The 25,784-nt window shown below is 37.7% G+C and overlaps 2 protein-coding genes, 1 non-coding gene and 1 pseudogene across 3 annotated transcripts in view; all 4 read left to right on the top strand.

Moving 5' to 3' along the window:
- The first annotated feature begins 7,894 nt into the window (after nucleotides 1-7,894).
- On the top strand, nucleotides 7,895-8,909 carry LOC109129486 (uncharacterized; annotated as a pseudogene).
- Nucleotides 8,910-9,111: 202 nt separating this feature from the next.
- Nucleotides 9,112-9,906, top strand: LOC147925612 (uncharacterized). Its single transcript, XM_087492694.1, has one exon. It carries the CDS (start codon nucleotides 9,112-9,114, stop codon nucleotides 9,904-9,906), a length of 795 nt encoding a protein of 264 aa, XP_087348820.1.
- A 9,471-nt stretch (nucleotides 9,907-19,377) lies between these two features.
- On the top strand, nucleotides 19,378-19,484 carry LOC147925611 (small nucleolar RNA R71). The gene has a single exon (XR_015585513.1). It is a non-coding gene; the product is annotated as a small nucleolar RNA R71 (small nucleolar RNA).
- A 2,588-nt stretch (nucleotides 19,485-22,072) lies between these two features.
- LOC147925610 (uncharacterized) overlaps nucleotides 22,073-25,784 on the top strand; it is a 95,671-nt gene continuing 91,959 nt past the window's right edge. Inside the window, exons 1-6 of the mRNA XM_087492693.1 lie at nucleotides 22,073-22,269; nucleotides 22,437-22,594; nucleotides 22,874-22,965; nucleotides 23,082-23,221; nucleotides 24,723-25,028; nucleotides 25,139-25,211. Coding sequence (XP_087348819.1) covers nucleotides 22,073-22,269; nucleotides 22,437-22,594; nucleotides 22,874-22,965; nucleotides 23,082-23,221; nucleotides 24,723-25,028; nucleotides 25,139-25,211 — 966 coding nt within the window. The remainder of the gene's footprint in view (nucleotides 22,270-22,436; nucleotides 22,595-22,873; nucleotides 22,966-23,081; nucleotides 23,222-24,722; nucleotides 25,029-25,138; nucleotides 25,212-25,784) is intronic.

The following is a 25,784-nucleotide window of genomic DNA, read 5'->3' as shown; positions in this document are numbered from 1 at the left end:
TATGCATATAATCTTCTGATTAAATCAGTAAAGAAGAATGTCCAATTAAATATGACGAAGCCTAAATATGACTTACATGGATATCCGTTGGTATTGCACTTGTGGATCCTTGAGTTTGTTCCTATGTTAAAGTCTTCGTTCAGCACATTGAGTGTAATTGAGCGACCAACAACATACATGTGTGAAAAATACACACATATAGTTAATCCATCGATTGCTCAAGTGGAGAACATTGAAGCATCAAACCATGTAATTTATATTCTCTTTAATTTCAAGAACGACTAATAGTAATTTAGGACTGTCTCACTAAACAGAAATTGTTTGTGTGCAGCTCAAGCTTATTCACATATTACCATCGATACCTGATGATGCAGAAGATACAGTCTTCTTGGAAGACACTCCTGATCAAGATTTGAGTATCTTAACAGAAGTACTGCACAAGGGATACAAATTGACAATTGAAGACTGGGAAAAAAAAGCATTGGATGTTGGTTCAGTGATGGAAGATATTGCTATCAAATCTTACCAGTTCTGTAACAAGGAGACACTAAAGCCATCCTCTTCTGGAGAGTCAATAATGGAGAAACTAGACAAACTTTATATGATTGTTACAGATGGATTCAAAGATATCAATTGCCGGTTATCAAAAATAGAGGAGAGTCTGGGAAGATATAAACTTATTAATACAGACGATCAGGTAAAAATATATCTTATTTAATCTACTTCCAGCTTCCTCTTTAATAATTTTTTTCATGCATGTAACTGCTAACCGTTATCATTTTGTGTTGTAGGAGCTACATCAAGAAAGTGGAATGCCTCCATTTCCCAGTTTTCTAATTACAAACCCTCCATTCCCCAGTTCTCCATGCGCTGGACAAAATACAGAGCATGCGACTCAGGTTTCTGACTCTCAGATTCCTTTAGAGGTAACGAATGTGTTTTTTACTTGTAAATTAAATTTTAGGGAAAGTAGTCTTAATTATGTACTAATGCTTCCTAAAAACGATTTGTATTTGCAGAGTGGTGATGGAATCCGTCCGACTAACAGTTCTCCCACTGAACAAAATACAGTGCATGTGGTTCAAAATGTGAGACTCAGATTCCTAAACAGGTAAGAATTTGTTTCTTATTTGTATTTTGAATGTTAGGGAAAGTATTATTAATTATGCACTAAAGCTTCCTAAAAACGAATTATATTTGCAGTGTGGTGATGGGATCTGACCATCTAACAAGTCTACCACTGAACAAAAAACAATGCATGTGGCTCTGACTTGTGAGACTCATATTCCTAAGGAGGTAAGAATTGGTTTGGTAATTGTATTTTAAGTGATAGGAAAAGTATTCTTAATCAATGTACCAAAAGCTTCTAATTTTTTTTCAGCTACAATTGATGCAAGAAGTTGAAGTTAGGTATGAAAACAAATGGAGCAAAGGAAGAGTGCGAGCAATTCTTGAAAATGGAATCAGTGTTTTGATGGACAAATCAAGGAAAAAATAATTTTTTGGAAAAGAACAAATACGGTTCTTGGATAGAGAGAATGAAGGTGAACCGAATCCAGAAATTTTAACTGCTGAGGTAAATGAAATGATTCTTAGAATTTTTTAAAAATATTCTAACACATTATATTGACAAATGAAATAATTCATCTCCAGTTCTTTACTCCAAGGGAAAACCAAACGGAAGAGTTAACCCAAACGGAGGAGTTAACCGAAAAGCTCAATTTAACAAATGAGGAAATGACTCAAACTAAGGAGATTACCCAAAAGCTCGATTCAGCTGTGGGTGTAAGATTTATTATACAACTTATTCCTGTTATTTAATTTTATAGGAAAGTATTCTTAAGCTAATAAAGGTTCCTAAAACGGTTTTTGCTTGTAGGGTGATGAAGAGAACCTTCCTCAAGAAGGTTATGATGAAGAGAACCTTCCTCAGGAAGATTATGATGAAGAGAACCTTCCTCAGGAAGGTGATGACGAAGAAGATGACAATCAAAGTCATCATGTGGATGAAGGTGAGAATCTAAATGATGTTCTTGATAAAGAAGAAGATGACAAACAAAGTCATCATGTATGATATAGGATCTGGAATCACTCCGCAATCTTATAAACAAACGGTGATCAAGAACTGATCAATAAGCGTTGGCGGAAGATGGATACGACGGTAAAGGTGGTGATGTTGCTTTGATTGACTCTCTCAATCCGTGGGCTTGATTGACTCTCTCAATCGGTGGAGAACTAGACTTGTTTGAATCACACAAACAAATCTAACTCTTTAATCTCAAGAATCAAATGAATCTCTCAAATGAAATTTAAAGACAAACTTACTTAAACAAAGACACTCTTTGAATAAAACAAAACAAACTTGTATATTTCTTAGATGATTGAAAGGTCATTATTACAAAGGACGAAATGAGCTTTATATAGGGCTCTTACAAGAGTAGACTAACGTTCTAAAATGGTAGAAGTAAGAAAGAAATCATGCAATAATTGCAAACTAGCCGTTGGGCAATAATGAAGAAATCCATCAAAATAGGGGAAGTGGTGTCTCCTTTGAATATGGTAGGTTTAAGGGGATATGTGAGCTTCTCTTGAACATTCTGGTCGTCATAGAGGTGGCCCAAAACGCAGCACTCTTGGTGTGAAAGCTGCTGGATAGTTATTGCCCAAGTGTGAATGCGGCTATATAAGGTTAGTGTGAGGACAAGGAGATCCGCCTGATCTGGTGCTTGCTGGTGCATGGAAATATATTAGCTGACTCTCCTATATGGTTAGATGTGCCTCGTGAATGCTTAGATGTCTCTCCTGCTCGCCAAAGTCTGTTTTGCAAGTGATTAAACCAATTCCACTTCTCTGTATTTCCGTGATGACTTACGTTTCTTAAATAAGTTGATTTGTAGCTTAAATCCTCCTGGTTTGTCTGATATACTTAGATAAAAACTTACTTTTAAAAGTTGATGAGAATTGTTAAAACATCACACTAACCCTGGTCTGATATTTTAGCTCTTCCAAGAATTTAATTATTCAATGTCATTGAAAGTTGGAGACAAGAAAGGGTTGAACATTGGATGAATAGCAGATGTGGCAGGGTTTCTTGGTGCTTTGTATGGAGCAATGGTTGAAAATGATGGAGTTGTGAGCCGGTTGCTTCGCCTTGGAACATGCTTCTCACCATCACCATCAACTTTTTGCTTCTCACCATCACCATCAACTCTTTGCTTCTTTCTTGGAATGACAATTTTATCTTTCTTGTCCAGCTTTCTCTTTTTTTCCTGAAATCAAGATGTAACAAAGAAACGTGTTTATGAATGTCTTCTTTGTACTTTTTACAAAAATCAGCAATGATATATACAAAACAAACAAAAACTGAATTAAATTGACATACTTCACGTGAACTAAAACACTTAAGATCGAATGATAGCCCCTCGTCACATGATTTAGCTTTGATGTCCTTTTGGAACATAAAAACATATGAGAAAGTTGATGGTGTTGTGGATTCTGTTTGCCTTATTATAATTAATTGTCATGTTATACCTTCTCTTGTGGATTCTGTTTGTCTTCTTTTCCATCATCACCATCATTTGGGCTCACTCCTTCTGGTACATTGATGGGGACATCAAGTCATCATCAACCAAGGATATGGGAGGAGACCCTATATATATATATGTATATATATAATCAAGGATAGTATTTTCTTATGAAAATATTATTATATTTACAATATATTAATCTATATATATATATATATTTTTGGAGACATTTAGCAAATAAATCCTGGAGTTGAAACATATTTACAAGCATGTCATTGACATTAATAATTAATTTTAAAATCAAATTAACTCTACATATATTTGATTTTTTTATTTATAGAAACTAAGTGTTTTAAAAATTAACAAACATAATTGCAAATGCCAATAATTTTGGTGTAATTGTTCTACATAAAAAGTAACTTTTAGCCTCATATACTATTTTTACTTTCACTGGTTTCGTATGATGAGTTTTTGCGGATTATTTTTTTTTGAAAATGTTGCATGACCCATCTAGCATGGCGGGTTTGGACTATATAATCAACACTAAAACTATTAGTTTATTTCATATACTATAGATTTGTAATCATAGTTTGGAAAATTAAGTTATAAATTATTTAGTATATGAACTACAAAATATTACACTTACTATAATACATTCTTAATATTCAAAAAAAAAATTGTATACACATAATAATACACACTAACATACCATATAAGCCTATACCTCTGTTTAATTCTAGAAAACAAAACTAAGTATTTTAAAATTTTATATTTTATCTAATAACAAATTTAATGTAGTTAGGTTCTAAACTGTATAAAACTGTAAGAAGAAGAAAAATATTCTTTAGAAAATTATAAATTAATTAGACCAAAGTAAATTAATTGGGAATTTGAAAACTAAATGAATGAAAAATTATTATTTCAAATACAATAATTTATAATTTAGTCACGCGGTGTACCGCAGGTGAAAACCTAGTATTATTGAAAAAATGACATAATTGTTTCCTCCCACCCCTACCCAGTATTAGAGGATATTACCATAAAAATATTTTCGAAGTTTTAATTAGTAAGATTTCAAGGCTAAAACAAATTGTTGTATTTTTGGAAAACAATAGTTTTCGATCAACGAAACAAAAAGGTTGGCATAGTCGCAAGGGTTGATCCCGATTCGATGGATCCCTTGCATACTCCGCAGATGATAGTTCATTGTCAAGTAGATGGTTAGTGGAAATCAACGGAACCAAATTCAGGATTAGGATGGTGGTGTGGTGATGGTGAAAATCAGACTTTAGTTATGGATGCCAGATGTCAACATCGCAGTGCGTCCCCACTTCATTCGGAGATGGAACCATTATTATGGGCGATAGAATGTATCATTTCCAGAGGCATTGATTGTTAGAGGTTCGAGACGGATTCTGCAGAGTTATTATCGATGGTGCAAATGAGGAGCAGGGGACGGTCTTTTCTACGCTTATTGATGAGTTCCAGGTGCTTAGTGTCTCCTTGCATCCTGTTATCCTTTCCAAGATCCCAAGGACGTTCAATGTGAAAGCTGATTGTTTAGGTCGTTCTTCTAGAGCGTTCGAAAACGATTTTTGTAAACAAATTTCCTCCGGTTTGGGCAATCAATCTAGGAGTTTTAATTTAATTAATGTTAAGTGGAAAAAAAAAATTAATTTTTAGATATTTATATTTTTATGTCTAATAAAAAACATAATTTAAGAAATTAATCAATTAACGATAAATTTTCTGAAGCCCTAATTTCTTTTTGCTCAAAGTCCAAAACTCTTCAGCCGCAGAGATCTCTCCTCATGGCTCCAATTGGTGTGGCCGATGTTGTACCAGACGGAACTATCTCTTTCTACGATGAGAATGATCAGCTTCAGACAGTCTCCGTTCACTCTCTCGCCGCCGGTAAAAAAGTCGTTCTCTTCAATAACGCCCCTGGTGGTTTCACTCCCACATGCAGGTATAAAGTTTCAAAAAAAAAAATTCTGATTTATCCTTCGAACTGAAGAATCTGTAGATTTAATTTGAGAATTGTGTTTTCTTGTTGTGAGGTTAGCGTGTAACAAGTGAAGAGAAGAGAAGATGGCGGCTTTATTTCAAACAAGTGAAACATATAAGCTTGAGGTATGGATTACGACTAGGATTGAGGCCAACAATGTGTCATGGATCAATTTCTTCACAATGGATACAACATACCTTGAGAGTCTTTCAGATAAGAGTTTCTTCATTGACGAGGAGAAGAAAGTTGCTGTGGTTTTTGATAAAGAAGGAAAAACTATATGCGACCTCACTCACGACTCTGTTAAAGTCATTGGAGAGGATGGATGCTTGAAGAAATGGGTTCTTGGAGAACCCGGAGATAAAAAGTGTTGGCCACTTGTGTGCTCTTATGTTCCAAGTACAGTGCAAATTAAGCAACATAAAGGAGTCAAAAGGAAAGAACAAAGCGATTAGGAAAAGGCATTGATTTGAGCAAAACGTGTTGAGACAAGAGGAGGTGGGGAGAAACAGAGAGTTGATTGTCCTCAACTTGGGAAGTACCCTTCGTATTATTTTAGCAGTATGAATTTCTTCTTCAATTTGAACAAGATTTTAGGTTTTATAATTTTTACAAAACCGCTGGGTTATCAAGATTTAACTACAAATTTTGAATACGTAAACCAGCTATAAGATGTTTGGATTTACCATGTACTTGCTAGCGTTTGAGGTCACAGAGTCTACAAAATCTATAGCAGTCCTCTTCATCGTTGTCATACTTCCGAGTTGCATTCTGAATTAGAAGAATTGAATTGAAGGAATTGGTAATGTATGCCTTCTCCTTGTACTACTATTACCCGGGGCTGACATGTAAGGGTCAATGCAAGACTCATTTTTCTTCGAAGACATGGCTTGCATTTCCTACATATGGTTTCTTCCTAATGCTTGGAACTGTTGGATTAGGTTCTTCTCGTCTCTTTGTCCGACACATTTTCAGTTCCATATAAAATGTGAATTAAGTAATGGTTAATTATTAGTCTTTACCCTCCCATTTTCAACTTCTTTGTTAGCGGTTTTGTAAAAATTATAAAACCATTACTCCAACAAAGAAGTTGTCAGTGCACCGCATGAGTTGGTCTATCACAATGTTGTGGAACGCTGAAAAACTATCACAAGCAGGAGTGAATTTCAAGGTAAAGATCGATTTTGGATTACGAAAATATATATTCTTTTTAATTTGTTATAAGGCTTTGGTTCGTTTTTGCTTGGAGTTAAAAGACAAGAATCTTTCTACTCTTCAGTCATCCGAGTATTTGGATCTCCCAAAATCAGAAGAAGTTGTCATCCGGCTTAAGTGTGAGATGTCTGCTTCTACGGAACCACCAATAAAAAAGGTATTTTGGACATATTGACTGTTGCATTTGCAATTCTGACTCCTTTAAGTCTCTTTCATGGTCGGTTCCCACTTTGATCTCGTATGCTCTGTTTTGGTCTTGTGTTTCAACTGAAGCATAGAGACGTTCTTCTCTCGTACTCCCGTGTTATCTTTGTTTAGTTTCTTGTTCTAACAATGGCATTAAATTAGAAGAGAAAAATCTATAATTGGCGATATTGTTCACATTGATGATTCGAATGTTATATACTCGTTACTTTCGTACAAACGTAAGTAAATTGTAGAAAACATATTCTAACAAATGTAGAAGGTAAAGTAATCCAAAGAACGAAGATATATTCAGAATTTCATAGAACATAGAGTAGAGTATAAAATATATATTCCAAATTTCGTAAAACATATAAAATTCCGAATTATTTTTTCATACATAAATCAAAAATTAAAATTTGTAGAATATTTGCAATGCCTAGAATACATAAGAATTTTTTTTTGTTATTATACAAATGGTAAGAAATGTATTCTAAACTTTGTAAAACGAATTTTACTGATCTAAAAAACTATTTATTCTTAAAAAATCACAGAGTATCTTCCTTAAATCTTCTTCATACTTTGTTTGTCAACATGCTCTTTCAGGTTTTTTTTTTCTCTTAAAACTGCTTAAAATGTATTGTAAACAGAAAACATTTGTTTCCAGTTTTTCCATTAATTATGTGTATGTTGCATCTTGTAAATCAAGTACAGTGTTGACAATGACAGTTATAAAAATTTGAAAGGAATGCTCTGTTCTCTCTCTTAGCTGGTGAAAAAGTTTGATTTTCTCATTACTGCTGTCAATTACATCGCCGTCCCAATTCCTGTGAGTTAGGAACGTTTCCTTACGAGATAAGCTTCTACTGCCCGGAGATATCAATATTTTCTGTTCGGATTTAGACAAAAACAAGATCGAATTCTACATAGTACTCTGTTCTTAAGTTTTCTTTTGTCACTTATGGAGAAGCACTTGGAACAATATCTTCAAGAGATGACAATTGAAGCAGAAGAGGATAAACCCCTGGTTTTATCTAATCTTCCTCAATTTTACTCGTCTGAAAGAAACATGAAGCTTAATAGGTCGCTTTCTAAACCCTGATAATCAGTGTATGTCTAATTGGATCTTAGAGATGCCAAGGATTTGGAGATTGTATGATAGGGTCAGAGGTGTTGCCTTATCAAGAGATCGTTTTCAGTTCATTTTTAAATATGAAGAATATATAAACGAGATCTTAAAGACAGGGGTATGGACTCAAGATGACTGGGGAGTTGTGATGGATCGTTGGGTTGAAGACCCCCCTGTTAATTATCTAAAGTTTCTTCCGGTGTGGATTAGGCTTCGTAATCTACCAGTGAATCACTATACCAAGGATACTATTGGAGAAATTGCTGGATGTATAGGTCAAGTAATTGAGTTGCCTTTCGACAAGGACAAGGCACAAAGCAAGGCTTATGTTCGTGTTCGAATTTCACTTGATATTTCAAAGGGTCTGAAAAATTTCAAAGAACAGCAACTTCCTAATGGTTTGTTGGTCAAGATTGGAATAGACTATGAGAGAATTCGCAAGCGCTGCTTTCGGTGTCAAAGATTGACTCATGATAAGAGCAGATGTCCGTTTGCTCAGCTAGATCTTGAATCTCACACTATGGCTGTTACAGCAGATTCTACAAGGCCTTTGAATAAAGGAAAGGAGTTGGAGATTCCTGGAAAAGATACTGTAACTGAAAACGATCCCCCATCAAAACTTTTAGCTGATGCAATCAACGCAGACTCGATATCAAGGAAGAAGTTGAGTTCTCAAACTCCACTTTCGAGCCTGTCTCAAGGTAACTCCTTTTACTGCTCTCCTTCTGTCTTCTGTTCGGGTAGTTTAGAGGCTTCCTCCTCTACTAGTCTGCAACAGGTGTTACCTTCGTCTAAACGTCCTAGATCTTGGTTAAAGAATACCAAAGATAGAAAAGGAAAAAATTGAAAACTCAAGACTCTATTCTAGTCAACAAAGGGGAAAACATTGATGCTTCTATTATTAAGGATCTAGGGAAAGGATTGGCCAAAAGTCTCCAGAGAGACAAAAATTTGGTGGTTCCAGGTGAACTGCCGCAAGATCAATATATATCTTGAGTTGGAATTGTCGAGGACTGGGGAATCCTTGGACATTTTTGCATCTCAAGGAAATGAGAAAGACTCATTTTCCTGATATTTTCCTCATGGAGACGAAGAACTCAAGTGTTTTTTTAAAAGAGGTTCAAGGGTGGCTAGGCTATAGTAATCTTAAAACTGTTGAACCAATAGGGACTAGTGGTGGACTTGCCATTTACTGGAAAGATAGTATAAATATAGAGTTTCTATTTGTGGATAAAAACATTATCGATATGAAAGTTTCTTGTGGTTCCAAGGCTTGGTTTATTACGTGTGTATATGGTAACCCGGTTACTGGACTCAGACCTGTAGTGTGGAATGAAATCAGAGATTTTGGTTTGCTTAGATCAGAAGCTTGGTGTATAATTGGAGATTTCAACGCCATTCTATCCAAAGAGGATAAAATGGGAGGACCTTTAAGGGATCTCAGCTCTTTTCTCCCTTTTAGAGAGCTTTTGGCAAACTGCGATATGGCTGAACTTAGTAGTTCTGGTAATGGTTTCACTTGGGGTGGAGTTAGGAACAAACAATGGATCCAATGTAAGCTTGATCGTTGCTTTGGAAACCCGACTTGGTTTTCTCTGTTTCCAAGTAGTCATCAATGGTTTCTTGAGAAGTTAGGATTATATCATAAACCTGTTTTGGTTAAATTTACTTGGGACAAGGAATTATTCAAAAGACAATTCTGGTTTGACAAAAGATGGGCTGAGGATCCTTCTTTCATGGGTGGGAGGAGTTCTAGAGGCATTAACCTTTCTGTTATGAAAATATTTGAAAACTGCAGAACAGCCATTGGTAGTTGGAAGAAAAGAGTGTGGTCTAGCTCATAAATTAGAATCAAAAGATTACGCAAACCATATGATAGAGTGAAATAGATGTTTTTGAAAGATATGCTTAAAGCTCTCGGTTTTCAGGATCGGTGGATTCTATGGATTATGGGATGTGTCTTATCTATTAGTTACTCAGTGATAGTAAATGGCAAACCAGTAGGATTAATCAAACCTTAAAGAGGACTTAGATACATCTTTTCAATCAAGCTTTGTATCACTGGTATTCAATTTCACCACTCTAGTCCAGAAATTAATCATCTTTTGTTTGCTGATGATAGTCTATTTATCTGCAAAGCAAATAGATTACAGTGTGCAGAGATGATGAACTGCTTACAGAAGTATGAATGGGTGTCTGGTCAAAAGATTAATAAGGAAAAGTCAGCTATTAGTTTTGGGACTAAATCAAACAATCTTGATGGGAACTGGATAAAAGAGAATCTGGGGATTAGTTTAGAGGGTGGAACCGAAAAATATCTTGGCCTCCCTGAATGTATGAGTGGATCAAAACAACAACTGTTGGAGTTCATAAAGGATCGACTTCAATCTAAGTTAACAGGCAGGTATGCAAAAAATCTATCACAAGGAGGTAAAAAGGTTCTTCTAAAATCTATTGCTATGGCTCTTCCAGTCTATGCAATGTCCTGTTATAAGCTTCCTGAAACTGACTAATTTTGTAGGTGGGTGAATGATGTATGGAATGAATAGATGTCAGGGTGTTTCAATTCCCCTTACGCAATTGTAGTATAAGAGGTGTCAATCCAATCTGAGTGCTTGTGAACAATCAAGATGTGCATATGAGTCTAAGTCAAGCCAATTGTAAAGATTGTTTGTCACTAACAATCCTATAATGAGATATGAAATGCAGAAAGTAAAAACAACTAGAACAAGATACTAAATGCAAACAGAACAGGCAAATTAAAGCTATAATGAAACTAGAACAGAAGTAGATACTATGCTGATGAACTAATGCAAGACAAGTAATGAACAGAAAACTAAGTGAATGCAATGGAAATGAAACAGGAATGAAACAAGACAATCACAAATCATAAACACAAGTTCTGGGGATGAACTCAAGCAGCACTCGACCGAGTGTAGGTCGAGTACAGGGTCGAGCTAGACTAAACGTGAAAACAGAGCAACACAAGAAAAACAGAGCAATGCAAAAACGAATCAAACAACAAGCAAGCAATGATATTTAGACTAAGATATTAATAAACAAAGAAGGCCTTGAGGAGGGATTCATGGGCTGAAATAATCATTGTGGTTATCTAACTTGGTCAACAAATCTCAAGCAAACTTTAAGCTGATCTCTAGACATACTATTCTAAGACATGTTTAATCCACTCTCATGGCAAGAAACAATCAAACATATGCATTTCTAAACTTGTTCTCACAAAGTAAAGAATCTACACAAGCAGGCATTAAGCAATACATCTCAAACCAAACAAGACTTCTAATCTCTTAGCAAGCCTAATGGTAAGCTCTAGATCTAGCCTTATCTATGCTCCTTAGACATTGGTGTGATGCTAAGATGCTTGAAATCAAACCCTACCTTCTCAGATATAGGATCAGCATTAAGAACATCTAGCCTAGAAGAGATCTACAACAATCAAGCTTGACCAAATCAAATAAACCACAAGATCAACCCAGCCTAACCCATCCTCAAGGTCCTAAACAAACTACTCACAAGAACACATGGTGAAATAAGTCAAAAACCCATAAAATATTGAAACTTGCATCATTAGAAAGATGAAACAGAGATCTACAATGTTGATGAAGAAATAAAACTCGAAATCTTAATATTTTGAAAGTTATGAAACAAACAAAATACAAGAATCTAGTCTTTCTTTCTTAAACAAGTACAAAATCTAAAATAAAAGAAAGTGCAAAAGGAATAAAATCTAAAAAAGGTAAAAACTAGGTTTTAGACTTCTAAAAAGCTGGACTCTCTAAAAAGCTGGACTCTTTGGTGGCTGTAGGTACAAGGGCCTTATATAGGAGGTGAGGTGGAAGCCCTAAAAATACAAAAAGTCAAAGCAGTCAACGGCTCGGTCAACTCGACCAGTGCTCAGTCGAGTGGTTGGTCGAGCTGGCTTCTCTCGTGCATTCTCCACTCGGTCGAGTCCTTCTCAGCACACGGTCGAGTGGTGGTCGAGTGTGCGGTCGAGTTGGACTCCGGACCTTGATTCTACAGCCTTAACTCTCTTGTTTTCTCCTCAGGATTGCTTCACTTCTCCTCAGCATTGCTTCCATGCTCCTTAAGCTCCAAAATCACCTGTTTATGCATGAAAAGATGCAAATGCAATGCAACTATACTCTAATGCATGATTAGTCCTAAAGCTACACAATAATGGCCTAAATGGATAGCAAAAGATGCAAAAGTTGTGAATAAACTAAGGGAAAACAAGGTAAAATATATGAACATCAACACCCCCAAACTTAGTCTTTGCTTGCCCTCAAGCAAATAATCAAGACAAAAGAAGGTAGGTGAGGTTTGAAAGTGGGATCTCAGCTCCCAAAGCTTGCAAATAGACTATCTAGAATCAATGTCCAAGTTACTAGTACTATGATGCAAGTTGAATGAGCTATACTTAAAGACTTTAGACAAGCATATCACAACCTTTACTGATTTGAGCCTTAGACATCCACATGCATTCAAATCAACCATTTCCTTTAACATTCATTAATCAAGAACATGAATCAATTCTATGCAATGCTTAAACTCATTTGGCTTGGAAATAAAGGCTTTGAGACAATGATGGTCTCTTTTTAGAGTAGGGCTTATCAAAATCAAGGTGCTCTCATGAAAATGGATTGAGCTTTAGAAGAATGCTAAAGGTAAGAACACCTAGACACATACAAGAATAAAACCTTGTCTACCCAAAGGCTCCCAAAGTGTTTTATCCTAGCAATCTAAACCCAAATGATCCTAGTTCTACCCTTTAACTTCTTCTCTTCTTTTTCACCCTTTTCTCTTTTGGTTTTCAAGTCTTAGGAGATGTTTCTTATTTGATCTTTCTAGTGGGATGGGGGATTCTTACTTTTTGCTATGATTCTCTTTTCTTCTTATTCTTAAGACATATAAGCATTTTGCTAGACTTTCCTTTTCTTTCTTTTCTTTTCTTTAATTAGAACCATTCTCAACATTTTTTACTTCCCATCCTTTCACTAGACTTTTACTTAAACAAATTCTCCTCTTAAAGACTCTACCCTCTTTTCTTTCTCTTTTTCCTCTTTTCTTTTCATAACAGCCAAGTCTCAAACCCAACACAAGGCTTTACTCTTGTCAGTTCAAACCTAACACTTTCTACCAAGCTCAATCCCAAAAATAGGCCTCACACACACAAGAATAAACATGGCTTGAAAGAAGGTTTGGTTTAGGGGTGGGGGAAACTGATTTTAATGATTCAATCAGCTACTTGGATCAACAAGAGTGGTAAAAAGGAAGAAGATGATCCAAATATGTATATGGTATCCATGAATTTAAAGCAATGCACACATTGATAATTGAAAGTCAATATTAGGTTCTTATAAATAGGAAATGGTTTCAAATCTCAACATGCTTCAATTTAGACCAAATGCAATGTAGGAATTCAAGGCTTGGTTCAATCTTATGCTTCTAACCACTCAACCAGCATTAAAGTACTATTAACTTGGGCATTGATCCTAGTCTAGTGAATAAACAAGCTAACAAGGGAATACTCATCATAGATCCCTAATGCAAATACTATACAATCCTACATTAAACATGCTAAACAAGATCCTAATGTGCAGTGCAAACTACATGAACACTCTTTTTTTATAAAAATTTTTGTAAAAATTTTCAAATTTTTAGGGTTTTTTCTATGCCTTAGATGATATGCAAATACTAACATGATGATGCTAAAAATTTGAAATAAGAATCACAAAACACAATGTCAAATGCTATCTCAAACCCTCCCCCAAACTTAAATCACACAGTCCCTGTGTGAAAGAAATTTGATTGAGGATTCAAGATTAAAAACAAATCATAAAACACAAAACACAATATGAAATGCAATGATATCTACAAGTGAAGGTGATAGTGGTACCTTAGGGATTGTGGAAGTAGTTGTCCACATCCATCTGCATGCTGTCATAGGAGTAGTTGGGGTCTTGCTGTTGACTTGGAGGTGGAGGTTGGGGCAGCTCGACGATGGGAATCGACCGGGACTCGGTCGAGTACGTGCTCGAGTGGGGGGGTCGAGCTGGACCACGAGTCTTCTTTTCCTCTTCTATTTGGTCTCCCTTGCTTCCCTGATCGTGAAAATACCAAAACAAAATCAAAATACCAAAAACCTTAAACAATATGTACATGGATACCTTAGGGACTTCCTCCCTAGTGAGCTTGTTTAAAGTCACTAAGCTTGACTTTTGATGCCTTTTTAGGCTTGTGGAGCATCTTGGAGAAGCATTGTGCACTTCTCAGGTGTTTCCTTTTCTCCCAAATACTTCTTAACTCTCTGACCATTGACTGTGAACTCACTACCATCCTTGTTGAGAAGTGTGACAGCCCCATATGGTAGGATCTCCTTTATCTTAAAAGGGCCTCCCCATCTACTTTTCAACTTCCCAGGGAATAACTTGAGTCTTGAAATGTAAAGCAAAGCTTTGTCTCCAGCCTGTAAGTCTTTGATGAGAATCTTCTTATCATGGAAGGCTTTAGTTATTTCCTTGTAGATTTTGGAGTTTTCATAAGCTTCCAATCTGATTTCCTCAAGCTCATGCAATTCAAGGCTTCTCTTAGCTTGTGCTGTCTCTAGATCCAAGTTCAAAAGTTTGATTGCCCATAGGGCTTTGTACTCAACTTCAACTGGGAGATGGCAAGACTTGCCATAGACCAGTTGGAATGGGGTTCTTCCTATAGGTGTCTTGAAAGCTGTTCTATAGGCCCAAAGTGTTTCATCAAGTTTACTAGACCAATCCTTTCTTGTTGCTCCTAATATTTTTGATAGAATGGCCTTGATTTGTTTGTTTGACACTTCAACTTGTCCACTTGTTTGGGGGTGGTAGGCTGTAGACACCTTGTGCTTAACTCCATACTTCCTTAGCATTCCTTCAAAGATCTTGTTGATGAAGTGTGTTCCTCCATCACTAATCACAGCTCTTGGAATTCCATACCTTGGGAAGATTATAGTCTTAAAAAGTTTAAGTACCACTTTGTGATCATTAGTAGGGCTGGCAATAGCCTCTACCCACTTGGAGACATAGTCCACTGCCACTAATATGTAGACATTCCCATTTGAAGGAGGATTAAAAGGTCCCATGAAATCAATTCCCCACACATCAAATATCTCAACTTCCAGAATTGGGTTTTGGGGCATCTCATTCCTTCTTGTGATATTTCCCATTCTTTGGCAAGCATCACACTTTGTGATGAACTTGTGAGTGTCTTTGAATAGTGTAGGCCACCATAGACCAGCTTGTAAGACTTTCTGGGCAGTCTTGAAAGTTGCAAAATGGCCTCCATAAGTAGAACCATGACAATGCCCTAGCACTTCTTCAACTTCATTTTCTGCTATGCACCTTCTAAATAACCCATCTGATCCCTTTTTGTATAAGTAAGGTTCATCCCAATAGTATCCATTGATGTCCTTGAGGAGCTTTTTCTTCTTATAAGGGTCCATATCTGATGGGACTTCTTCACACACCTTGTAATTGACTATGTCAGCATACCAAGGTAGATCTTCGCTTTCAAGTGCCATCCACTCCTCCATCTCATCCTGCTCGATCGTGTGCCCAAACATACTCGGTCGAGTGCATGCTCGAGTAGGCGGTCGAGTTGGAGGCCGAGTTGTCCCTATTTGCATCAGCTTCTCCTCAGGCATTGAATCATCGATTGGAATCTCCTCCTCTATCCTCATTCTGGACAAATGATCAGCTACTCCATTCTCTATCCCTTTTTTATCAACTATTTCCATGTCAAACTCTTGGAGAAGCAGAATCCATCTTAACAACCGTGGTTTTGTGTCCTTCTTTGAGTAGATGTGCCTCAAAGCAGCATGATCGGTGTACACAATTACTTTGGACCCTACTAAGTAACTTCTGAATTTTTCAAAGGCAAAGACCACTGCTAGAAGCTCTTTCTCTGTTGTTGAATATCTTCCTTGAGTTTCATCCAAGGTCCTGCTTGCATAGTGAATAACATGCAGCTTCTTATCTTTCTTCTGTCCCAGAACTGCTCCTACTGCAAAATCTGAAGCATCACACATAATCTCAAATGGAAGATCCCAGTTTGGAGCTTGGACTATTGGGGCTGATATCAAAGCAGCCTTGATCTCCTTGAAAGCCTTCAAGCAATCTTCATCAAAGTTGAACTCAGTCTCCTTGCAAAGCAACCTTGTCAATGGCCTAGCTATCTTTGAGAAATCCTTGATGAATCTTCTATAAAATCCAGCATGACCAAGAAAGCTTCTTATGTCCTTGACTGTTTTTGGTGGTTAAAGTTGAACCATGACTTCAATTTTTGCTTTGTCAACCTCAATACCCTTCTCTGAAATCTTATGACCAAGAACTATCCCTTCTTCTACCATGAAGTGACGCTTTTCCCAATTCAAGACTAGATTTGTCTCCTCACATCTCTTTAAAACTCTGCATAGATTAGCAAGACAAGAAGAAAAGGAATCTCCATAGACAGAGAAGTCATCCATAAAAACTTCAACCACATCCTCAATAAGATCAGAGAAGATTGACATCATGCACCTTTGAAAGGTAGCTGGAGCATTACATAATCCAAATGGCATCCTCCTATATGCAAAGGTACCATATGGACATGTGAATGTTGTCTTCTCTTGATCATTGGGATGAATAGGAATTTGGAAAAATCCAGAATATCCATCCAAGAAACAGTAATGGGTATGATTGGCTAATCTTTCCAACATTTGATCAATAAATGGAAGAGGAAAATGATCTTTCCTAGTAGCAGAATTAAGCTTCCTATAGTCAATGCACATTCTATGTCCTGTTATGGTTCTAGTGGGGATTAACTCATCACGATCATTCTTTACTACAGTGATTCCTCCTTTTTTAGGGACACAGTGGACTGGTGAGACCCAAGTACTATCAGAAATAGGATAGATCACACCAGCTCCAAGCAATTTTAGAATCTCCTTTTTGACTACTTCCTTTAGGTTGGGATTAAGCCTTCTTTGAGGTTAAATACTAGAGTAGGATTCATTTTCAAGGTGGATTCTATGCATGCAGAGACTAGGTGAAATTCCTTTAATGTCATCCAAAATATAACCAATAGCTTTTCTAAACTTCCTTAGCTCAACAACTAGCAAATCAAGCTCTTTCCTACCCAAGTTAGCATTTACTATCACAGGATAAGTAGAGTTCTCACCTAAAAAGACGTACCTTAGCCCAGAAGGGAGAGGTTTTAGCTCTACTTTTGGTGCATTCAGTTCAGACCAGACGTCTATGGGGGATTCGGCAGTGCACTCGGTCGAGTAGTGTTGGCGCTCGGTCGAGTGTGTGCTCGAGCTATCCGTATCTGCTGTTTGAACTGCCCAAACTTCCTCTCTTAATGCTGGTAACCCCTCAAAAACCTCTTGATGGTGTGATTCTTCACAGGAGTCCAATATATCTTCATAGGCCTTAGTTTCTTCATGGATAAACCCTTCCTCTCCACTTTTGGTCAAAACAGTTCTAAGGTGATCTTGTTCTGCTAGCTCTTCCATTAATTCTCCTGATAAGTTGTCCAACTCTTCAACCCAAAAGACTTGTCCTCCAATTGTTGGTTTCTTCATAGCCTCTACAATGTCAAATGTCATTGTGAGGTCTTCTCCCAAGTTGAGATCAATCTTCCCTTGTCTCACATCAATTATTGCTCCTGCTGTAGCTAGGAAAGGTCTCCCCAAGATCAAAGGATCTTTTGGTTCTTCATCCATTTCCAAGACTACAAAGTCTGTTGGGACTTCCACTGCTCCAACTCTAACTGGTAGATCTTCCAAAACACCATGTGGTAATCTTATTGATCTATCAGCTAGGATTAGGGAGATGTTGCATGGCTTATACCTTGTAAACCCTAGGCGCTTAGCAACTGATATAGGCATTAGGCTTACTGAGGCTCCCAAATCACAAAGGCATCTATTGAAGGTTAAGGGCCCTATAGAGCAAGGTAGAGTAAAGGAACCAGGATCTCTTAGCTTTTGAGGGTTCACTTGCTTTTGGATTATGGCACTACACTCATGGCTGAGAATCACCATCCCTTGAACTTCCTTGATCCTTTCCATCACAGCATCTTTCAAGAATTTTTGGTAAGGAGGAATCATCACAAAGGCATCTATTAGAGGCATCCTAAGCTCAATCTCTCTAACTTGTTTGTCAAACAATGCCTTGTATTTTTCAACCATCTGTTTCTTAAATCTTACTGGGAAAGGTAGTGGAGGCTTGTAAGGAGGAGGAATGAACCGGACTTCTTTTTCTTTGGAGGTAACTGGATTGATTTTCTCCTGAAAATCAGCTCGATCGGGTACTCGACCACCTACTCGGTCGAGTGAGTGGTCGAGTGGTACGTCGAATTCAATGGTGTTTTCATCCTGAGTTCCTTCTTGTTGGAAAACCTCCCCTTCCTGAATTACACTGTCCTCAGTGTGGGGATGTGCTCCTAGCCGTGTTGGTAAGACTCTTCCACTGTGAAGATTGATAGCATTGGCAAATTCAGTAGTTTGTACAATGGTTGTGCCCTTGGGATGGTCATGCTTTGAGGCAGAAGCTTGGTGGTTCTCCATAGTCACAATCCTGGATGTCAGTGTGTCAAACTTGGCATGAAGTTCACTGTAAATATCATATATCCTCTTGTTCAGCTCAGCAATCCTGTTTGCTGTCTCAATCTTGCCTTGTGTTTGCCCAATCAAAAACTGTTGCATCATTGCTCTTAAGTCTTGTTCCTGGCCTTGGTTAGTCTGAAACCCTGGTGGGGGACACAATTGGGGCTGGAACACTTGGTGTTGTTGCTTGGGGATGTAGTTTTGGTGCTGGTGTTGAGGCTGAGGAGGTGGATAGACTTGTTCTTGAGGGTTGGCCACATTGGTGCTCCTATAAGAGAGGTTGTTCTGCTTGAAACCTCCACCTTGGTTGTAGCCTTTGAATCCTCCCTGGTTTTGCATGTAGCACAACTCAGCAAATTCAGGCTCCCCCTCTTGAGCTGGAGCTTCTTCTTCACCAATGAAGTGAATGGACTTGGACTGGCTTAGGAGTATCTTGTCTAGCTTCTCATTGACCATCTTCAAATCCTTCTTATACTTGTCCTCTTGATCAGTTGAGGAGCTCCTTATGGTCCTATCATAATTCTCATTATAATTACCATCAGATTGAGCAAGATTCTCAACCAATTCCCATCCTTCTTCCACATTCTTGTTGAGGAAGTTGCCATTAGAGGCTGTATCAAGAAGCATTCTTATCTTGGGAAGCACTCCTCTATACAAAGTGCTTAGAAGTGACTCATTGCTGAAGCCATGGTGAGGACACTGAGTCTGGAATCCTTTAAACCTCTCCCAAGCTTCACAAAAGCTCTCATTGTTCATTTGAGCAAACCCAGAAATTTCATTCCTCAACCTAGCAGTCCTTGCATTGGAGAAGAACTTGGCCAGAAAAGCTTTCTTGAATGCATCCCATGTGGTGATAGCTCCAGTAGGAAGAGTCTTCTCCCAAAGGTGAGCTTTGTCTCCAAGAGAAAATGGGAAGAGCCTTAATTTGAATCCATCTTCACTCACTCCATTGATCTTTGTGAGTCCACATATTCTGTCAAACTCATCAAGGTGATCTAGTGGATCCTCCATTGGCAACCCATGAAATTTGTTGGCTTGTATCATTGAGATCAATCCACTCTTGATCTCAAAGTTATTGTTTGCTACTGAAGGTGGCACAATTCCAGCCCTTTGGTTGTGGGTATTGGGTGCATCTCCTGCACCAATGTGCCTTGGTCTCTGCTCATGGATAGCTGGTTGCTCCATGAAGTCTTGACCTTGTTGTTGGTGAACTACTCTTCCTTGCTTATGTCTCAAACCCTTTTGTAGCCTGTGGATGTTGTCAATAGGCTGTTGAAGACTGTCTTTGCCTTTTGACCTTGTGTGCATCAACAAACTCTACTACAGACTCGAACAGGTACACGGTCGAGCGCAGGCTCGATCAAGTGCTCGATCACAGCTCGGTCGAGTGGTGGTCGAGTAGGTGGTCGAGTGGGTACCTGAAACACAAAACAACCAAGCAAAGGAAGATTCGAGTTCAGTAACTTCACAAGTGTTTAAACGAACTTAATCTTAGACTAATATTGATCCTAAATGTCACAAAACAAACTCAAATGGGCAACGACGCCAAATTGAAACTGACTAATTTTGTAGGTGGGTGAATGATGTATGGAATGATGATGTATGGAATGAATAGATGTCAGGGTGTTTCAATTCCCCTTATGCAATTGTAGGATAAGAGGTGTCAATCCAATCTGAGTGTTTGTGAACAATCAAGATGTGCATATGAGTCTAAGTCAAGCCAATTGTAAAGATTGTTTGTCACTAACAATCCTATAATGAGATATGAAATGCAGAAAGTAAAAACAACTAGAACAAGATACTAAATGCAAACAGAACAGACAAATTAAAGCTATAATGAAACTAGAACAGAAGTAGACACTATGCTGATGAACTAATGCAAGACAAGTAATGAACAGAAAACTAAGTGAATGCAATGGAAATGAAACAGGAATGAAACAAGACAATCACAAATCATAAACACAAGTTCTAGGGATGAACTCGAGCAGCACTCGACCGAGTGTAGGTCGAGTACAGGGTCGAGCTAGACTAAACGTGAAAACAGAGCAACACAAGAAAAACAGAGCAATGCAAAAACGAATCAAACAACAAGCAAGCAATGATATTTAGACTAAGATATTAATAAACAAAGAAGGCTTTGAGGAGGGATTCATGGGCTGAACTAATCATTGTGGTTATCTAACTTGGTCAACAAATCTCAAGCAAACTTTGAGCTGATCTCTAGACATACTATTCTAAGACATGTTTAATCCACTCTCATGGCAAGAAACAATCAAACCTATGCATTTCTAGACTTGTTCTCACAAAGTAAAGAATCTACACAAGCAGGCATTAAGCAATACATCTCAAACCAAACAAGACTTCTAATCTCTTAGCAAGCCTAATGGTAAGCTCTAGATCTAGCCTTATCTATGCTCCTTAGACATTGGTGTGATGCTAAGATGCTTGAAATCAAACCCTACCTTCTCAGATATAGGATCAGCATTAAGAACATCTAGCCTAGAAGAGATCTACAACAATCAAGCTTGACCAAATCAAATAAACCACAAGATCAACCCAGCCTAACCCATCCTCAAGGTCCTAAACAAACTATTCACAAGAACACATGGTGAAATAAGTCAAAAACCCATAAAATATTGAAACTTGCATCATTAGAAAGACGGGAAACAGAGATCTACAATGTTGATGAAGAAATAAAACTCGAAATCTTAATATTTTGAAAGTTATGAAACAAACAAAATACAAGAATCTAGTCTTTCTTTCTTAAACAAGTACAAAATCTAAAATAAAAGAAAGTGCAAAAGGAATAAAATCTAAAAAAGGTAAAAAACTAGGTTTTAGACTCTCTAAAAAGCTGGACTCTCTAAAAAGCTGGACTCTTTGGTGGCTTGCAGGTACAAGGGCCTTATATAGGAGGTGAGGTGGAAGCCCTAAAAATACAAAAAGTCAAAGCAGTCAACGGTTCGGTCAACTCGACCAGTGCTCGGTCGAGTGGCTGGTCGAGCTGGCTTCTCTCGTGCATTTTCCACTCGGTCAAGTCCTTCTCAGCACACGGTCGAGTGGTGGTCGAGTGTGCGGTCGAGTTGGACTCCGGACCTTGATTCTACAGCCTTAACTCTCTGTTTTCTCCTCAGGATTGCTTCACTTCTCCTCAGCATTGCTTCCATGCTCCTTAAGCTCCAATCACCTGTTTATGCATGAAAGATGCAAATGCAATGCAACTATACTCTAATGCATGATTAGTCCTAAAGCTACACAATAATGGCCTAAATGGATAGCAAAAGATGCAAAAGTTGTGAATAAACTAAGGGAAAACAAGGTAAAATATATGAACATCACTTCCTAAGGGCATCATTAAGAAACTGATTTCTGTAATGATGGACTATTGGTGGAGTAACTCTCAAGATAAGAAGAAAATTCATTGGCTCAGCTATGAGAAGATGACTTTGCCTAAATCAGTTGGTGGTTTTAAATTCAAGGATTTGGAAATTTTCAATCAAGCTTTGCTTGCTAAACAAGCTTGGAGGCTTCTCTATGATACAGACTGTCTTTTCTCAAGATTTGTCAAAAGCAGGTATTATGCGACTGGTGAATTTTTAATGCAACAAAAGGTAGAAATCCTTCTTATGGCTGGAGGAGTATTCTCTTTGGTCGAGATTTACTTACCACAGGGCTGAAACTTGTTATTAGTAATGGTAAAAACACGTTGGTATGGGTTGACAATTGGTTGTTTGATAACAGACCGACTAGACCTATTGGCATCCACTCTTTAATGAACATTACGCTTAGAGTTTCTGATCTTTTCAACCGAAACACAGGGGTTTGGAATGATTACCTCTTACGTTCACTGTTTCATCACTCGGAGGTTAATCGAATTAAAGCTATAAAGCCTAGAATAGGTTTTAAAGATTCTTTTTGTTGGGGTGAAACAAGAAATGGCATTTACTCAGTAATATCTGGGTATGATATGATGTTTAGGAAGCAGAAGAAAGCTGCTCTGTTTGACGCAGAAACTCAACCCTCTTTGAATCCACTCTTTAAAGCCTGCTGGAAGGTGGAAACTGCTCCAAAAATTCATATTTTCCTTTGTAAAGCTCTTCATGGTTCCCTTGCTGTGACTAAAAGACTGCAAACAAGAGCAATAAGAAATTTTGATGGTTGTTTGTTCTGTAATGCAGAGGTGGAATCAATTAATCACATCTTATTCCTCTGCCCCTTTGCAAGACAAGTCTGGCGTTATCAAACATTCCATATCCGTTTATGGGCTTTGGTAATTCGATTTTTGAAAACATGTACCATCTTTTTAGCTTGCAGCAAATGGGGAATACTATTGATGAGCTTAAGTCAGTCCTTTGCTTGGATTCTTTGGCACTTATGGAAAACTAGGAACAGCCTTCTCTTGAAGGTTTTGCTCTGCCATCGGATGTTATTGTGCAAAAAGTGTTAGATGTTACCAGAGAATGGTCTGCAGTGCATAGTCAAGATATTTCTCATAAGAAAACTTTGTTACCGTTGCAAGAGAAATGGTATCTGCCTGCCCAGGGGGAAGTAAAAATGTAATATTGGTTTCTCTTGGTCCAAAAGGCTGTGTTTATCGGGTGCTTCGTGGGTGATAAAGAGATCCTAATGGTAAAGTTATACTTCATAGCCGAAGATCTTATTCATCTGTTATTTCAAATTTTGATGCCAAACTCAAGAGTTGGGAATGGGCATTGGAAAGTATGGCAAGTTTGCATTTGGAGAATGTGACTTTTTGTGCATCTACTATGGAGATTATCAAAGCTATGCACAATCCTAGTCAATGGCCAGCATTAATGCCCTATATCTCTCCACTCATTATGGTTGCTAAGAATAAACCAAACTGGTTTCTGTTTTTGAACCGACAGACTGCAACAATGGAGCCTTAACAATTGCACAAAGTGTTACTTCAGACCTTCGGATATCTTCTTATGTGGCTCAGGGAGCTCCTACTTGGCTCACTGGGTTTTTTTGACCATGAACAGAGCTTGTTACAGGACTGCAACTTGATGTCCAGCAATATTCAGTAACCGGTATCCCCTTCTCGTCGTCTTCTATATATATAACTTTTTAAGGTTTTATCTAATGTGAATGTTTTAACCTTTCATAAAAAACAAAACCAAAAATCCTCTTTCCTAAGCGGTGATTACTTTGATAATCATCGCTTACCTTGCTTTACCCTCTTTTTGTCGGCTTTGACTTTTTGAGCCGTCTCTCTTCATCTCTAAGTTTACTGTTAAATAATCATTTTCACTCTCTTCCTTCTTATATATTAACTTCTTAGTTTTCCATATACTTCTATTAAGCCTTTTTCTTTCCCTTTCCTTCCCTTTCCTTCCTTTTATTATGTCTGGCGAGTTGTGGAATTCCCTGCAATATATGGATCTAGGGCGAGATGATCCAGAACTTTTTATCCCTCATGCTACTTATGCTGGTGTATTAGCTAGAAACCGTGTTAGCTTGATTGGGAGACTTCTTACCCAAGAGAGCTATGTCCAGTTTTATTTCAGTCAGAGGTGGATCTCTTTGCAGTTCTAAGAAGGGGATCTTGGGTGATTGATAACTGGTTTGTTGCTTTGTAAAGGTGGGAAGACTTTCCTGAGCTTGATTTTCTCACTAGTATTGATACCTAGGTCCAAATACGAGGTATACCTCTTCCTTATATTTCCGAAGAAACAGTTAAGTTTATTTCCAAAACTCTTGGAGAGTTTGTTGAGCTGGATTTCAATGAAGAAACAACTTCACAGATCTCCTTCATAAGAGTCAAGATAGCAATAGGAATCACAGATCGTCTGCGTTTTTCTAGAAGAGTCTGCTTTGAATCAGGGAGAAGGAGCCTTGATAGGTTTTGAGTATGAAAAGCTTAAGCAGATTTGTACTAACTGTTCTCGTATCAACCATGATTCCTCCCACTGCCCTTATCTTGTTCCACCGGTTTATCAAGAGGACGTCCCCAATGTTCCAGTAACCCCTGCTTTTGAAGAAGGTGAGGGTTCCAACATTTGACAGCTTTCTGGACGAGAAGCACTCTTCTTTAAGCTCTGAGATTTCCTCTTACTCTCCTATCTCGCAACCACCAAGACCTGCTGCTCCTGGGCCAAACATGGAGGAATTCTTAGCTGCTTATCCGATTGGAACTCGTCTTTCTTCAAGCTCAGACTTTCGAGAGTCTCATCAATGGCGAGAGAAGATACCAAAGAGAAAGACAAAGCGAAATTTGAAAGGGGGAGAGTGTTCTAAGCGCAGAAAAGGAAAGCAAGTTCAGGTAGAGAATGAGAGAAACACTCGCCAACGTCGAAAGGATCCTGGAATAAGGTTTTATCTGACTGAGCATGAAGCTCCATGATAACAGATCAACAAACGAATCTCAGAGAAGGATCAGTTTCTTTATCTCTGAGCTTTCACCTTTTGTTTTAATCTTTTAGTTTGAATCAGGTAATAAACTCACTTTTTCAGATCAAGAAAGTGGATGCTTTTGGTACACCTTGTGGTGTTATGGTCTGCTGAACAGATGACAAAGAAAGGTCGTAGAAGAAATTCATGAAGACCTTTAACTGCAATCTTTTTGATAATGATTGGGTGATAAGTACAATTCTTTCACATCTAAAGCTTATGTTAAATCCTTTAAAACCAAAGCCAATGATCTTCATTGCTTGGTCTTATTGTGCTTGATATGGAATTGAGCTTATCTCCCCATCATCCCTTAGTTATTTTATAACTGCTTTGTAATCTACCGTTGCTCTGTTTTTAGTTATGTTGTAAAAACGTTGTCTCACCAACTTGGTTTTCATGGTTGATGCTGTAGTGTAATATATATAATCATACTTTGGAAAAAACCCTTAGTTATTTTATAACTGCTTTGTAATCTACCGTTGCTCTGTTTTTAGTTATGTTGTAAAAACGTTGTCTCACCACTTGGTTTTCACTACTGATGGTTGATGCTGTAGTGTAATATATATAATCATACTTTGGAAGAAAAAAAAAAGCAAGTACAGTGCAAATCAAACAACATAAAAGTCTATAGCAGTCTTTCATCGTTGACATACTTCCAGGTTGCATCTGAAGACCATA

The sequence above is a fragment of the Camelina sativa genome, chromosome 16 (assembly GCF_030686135.1).
Source record: "Camelina sativa cultivar CO46 ecotype springtype chromosome 16, ASM3068613v1".
NCBI classification, from domain to species: Eukaryota; Viridiplantae; Streptophyta; class Magnoliopsida; order Brassicales; family Brassicaceae; genus Camelina; species Camelina sativa.
The sequence above is the reverse complement of the archived record's forward strand: the minus strand, read 5'-3'. Positions and strand labels throughout refer to the sequence as shown.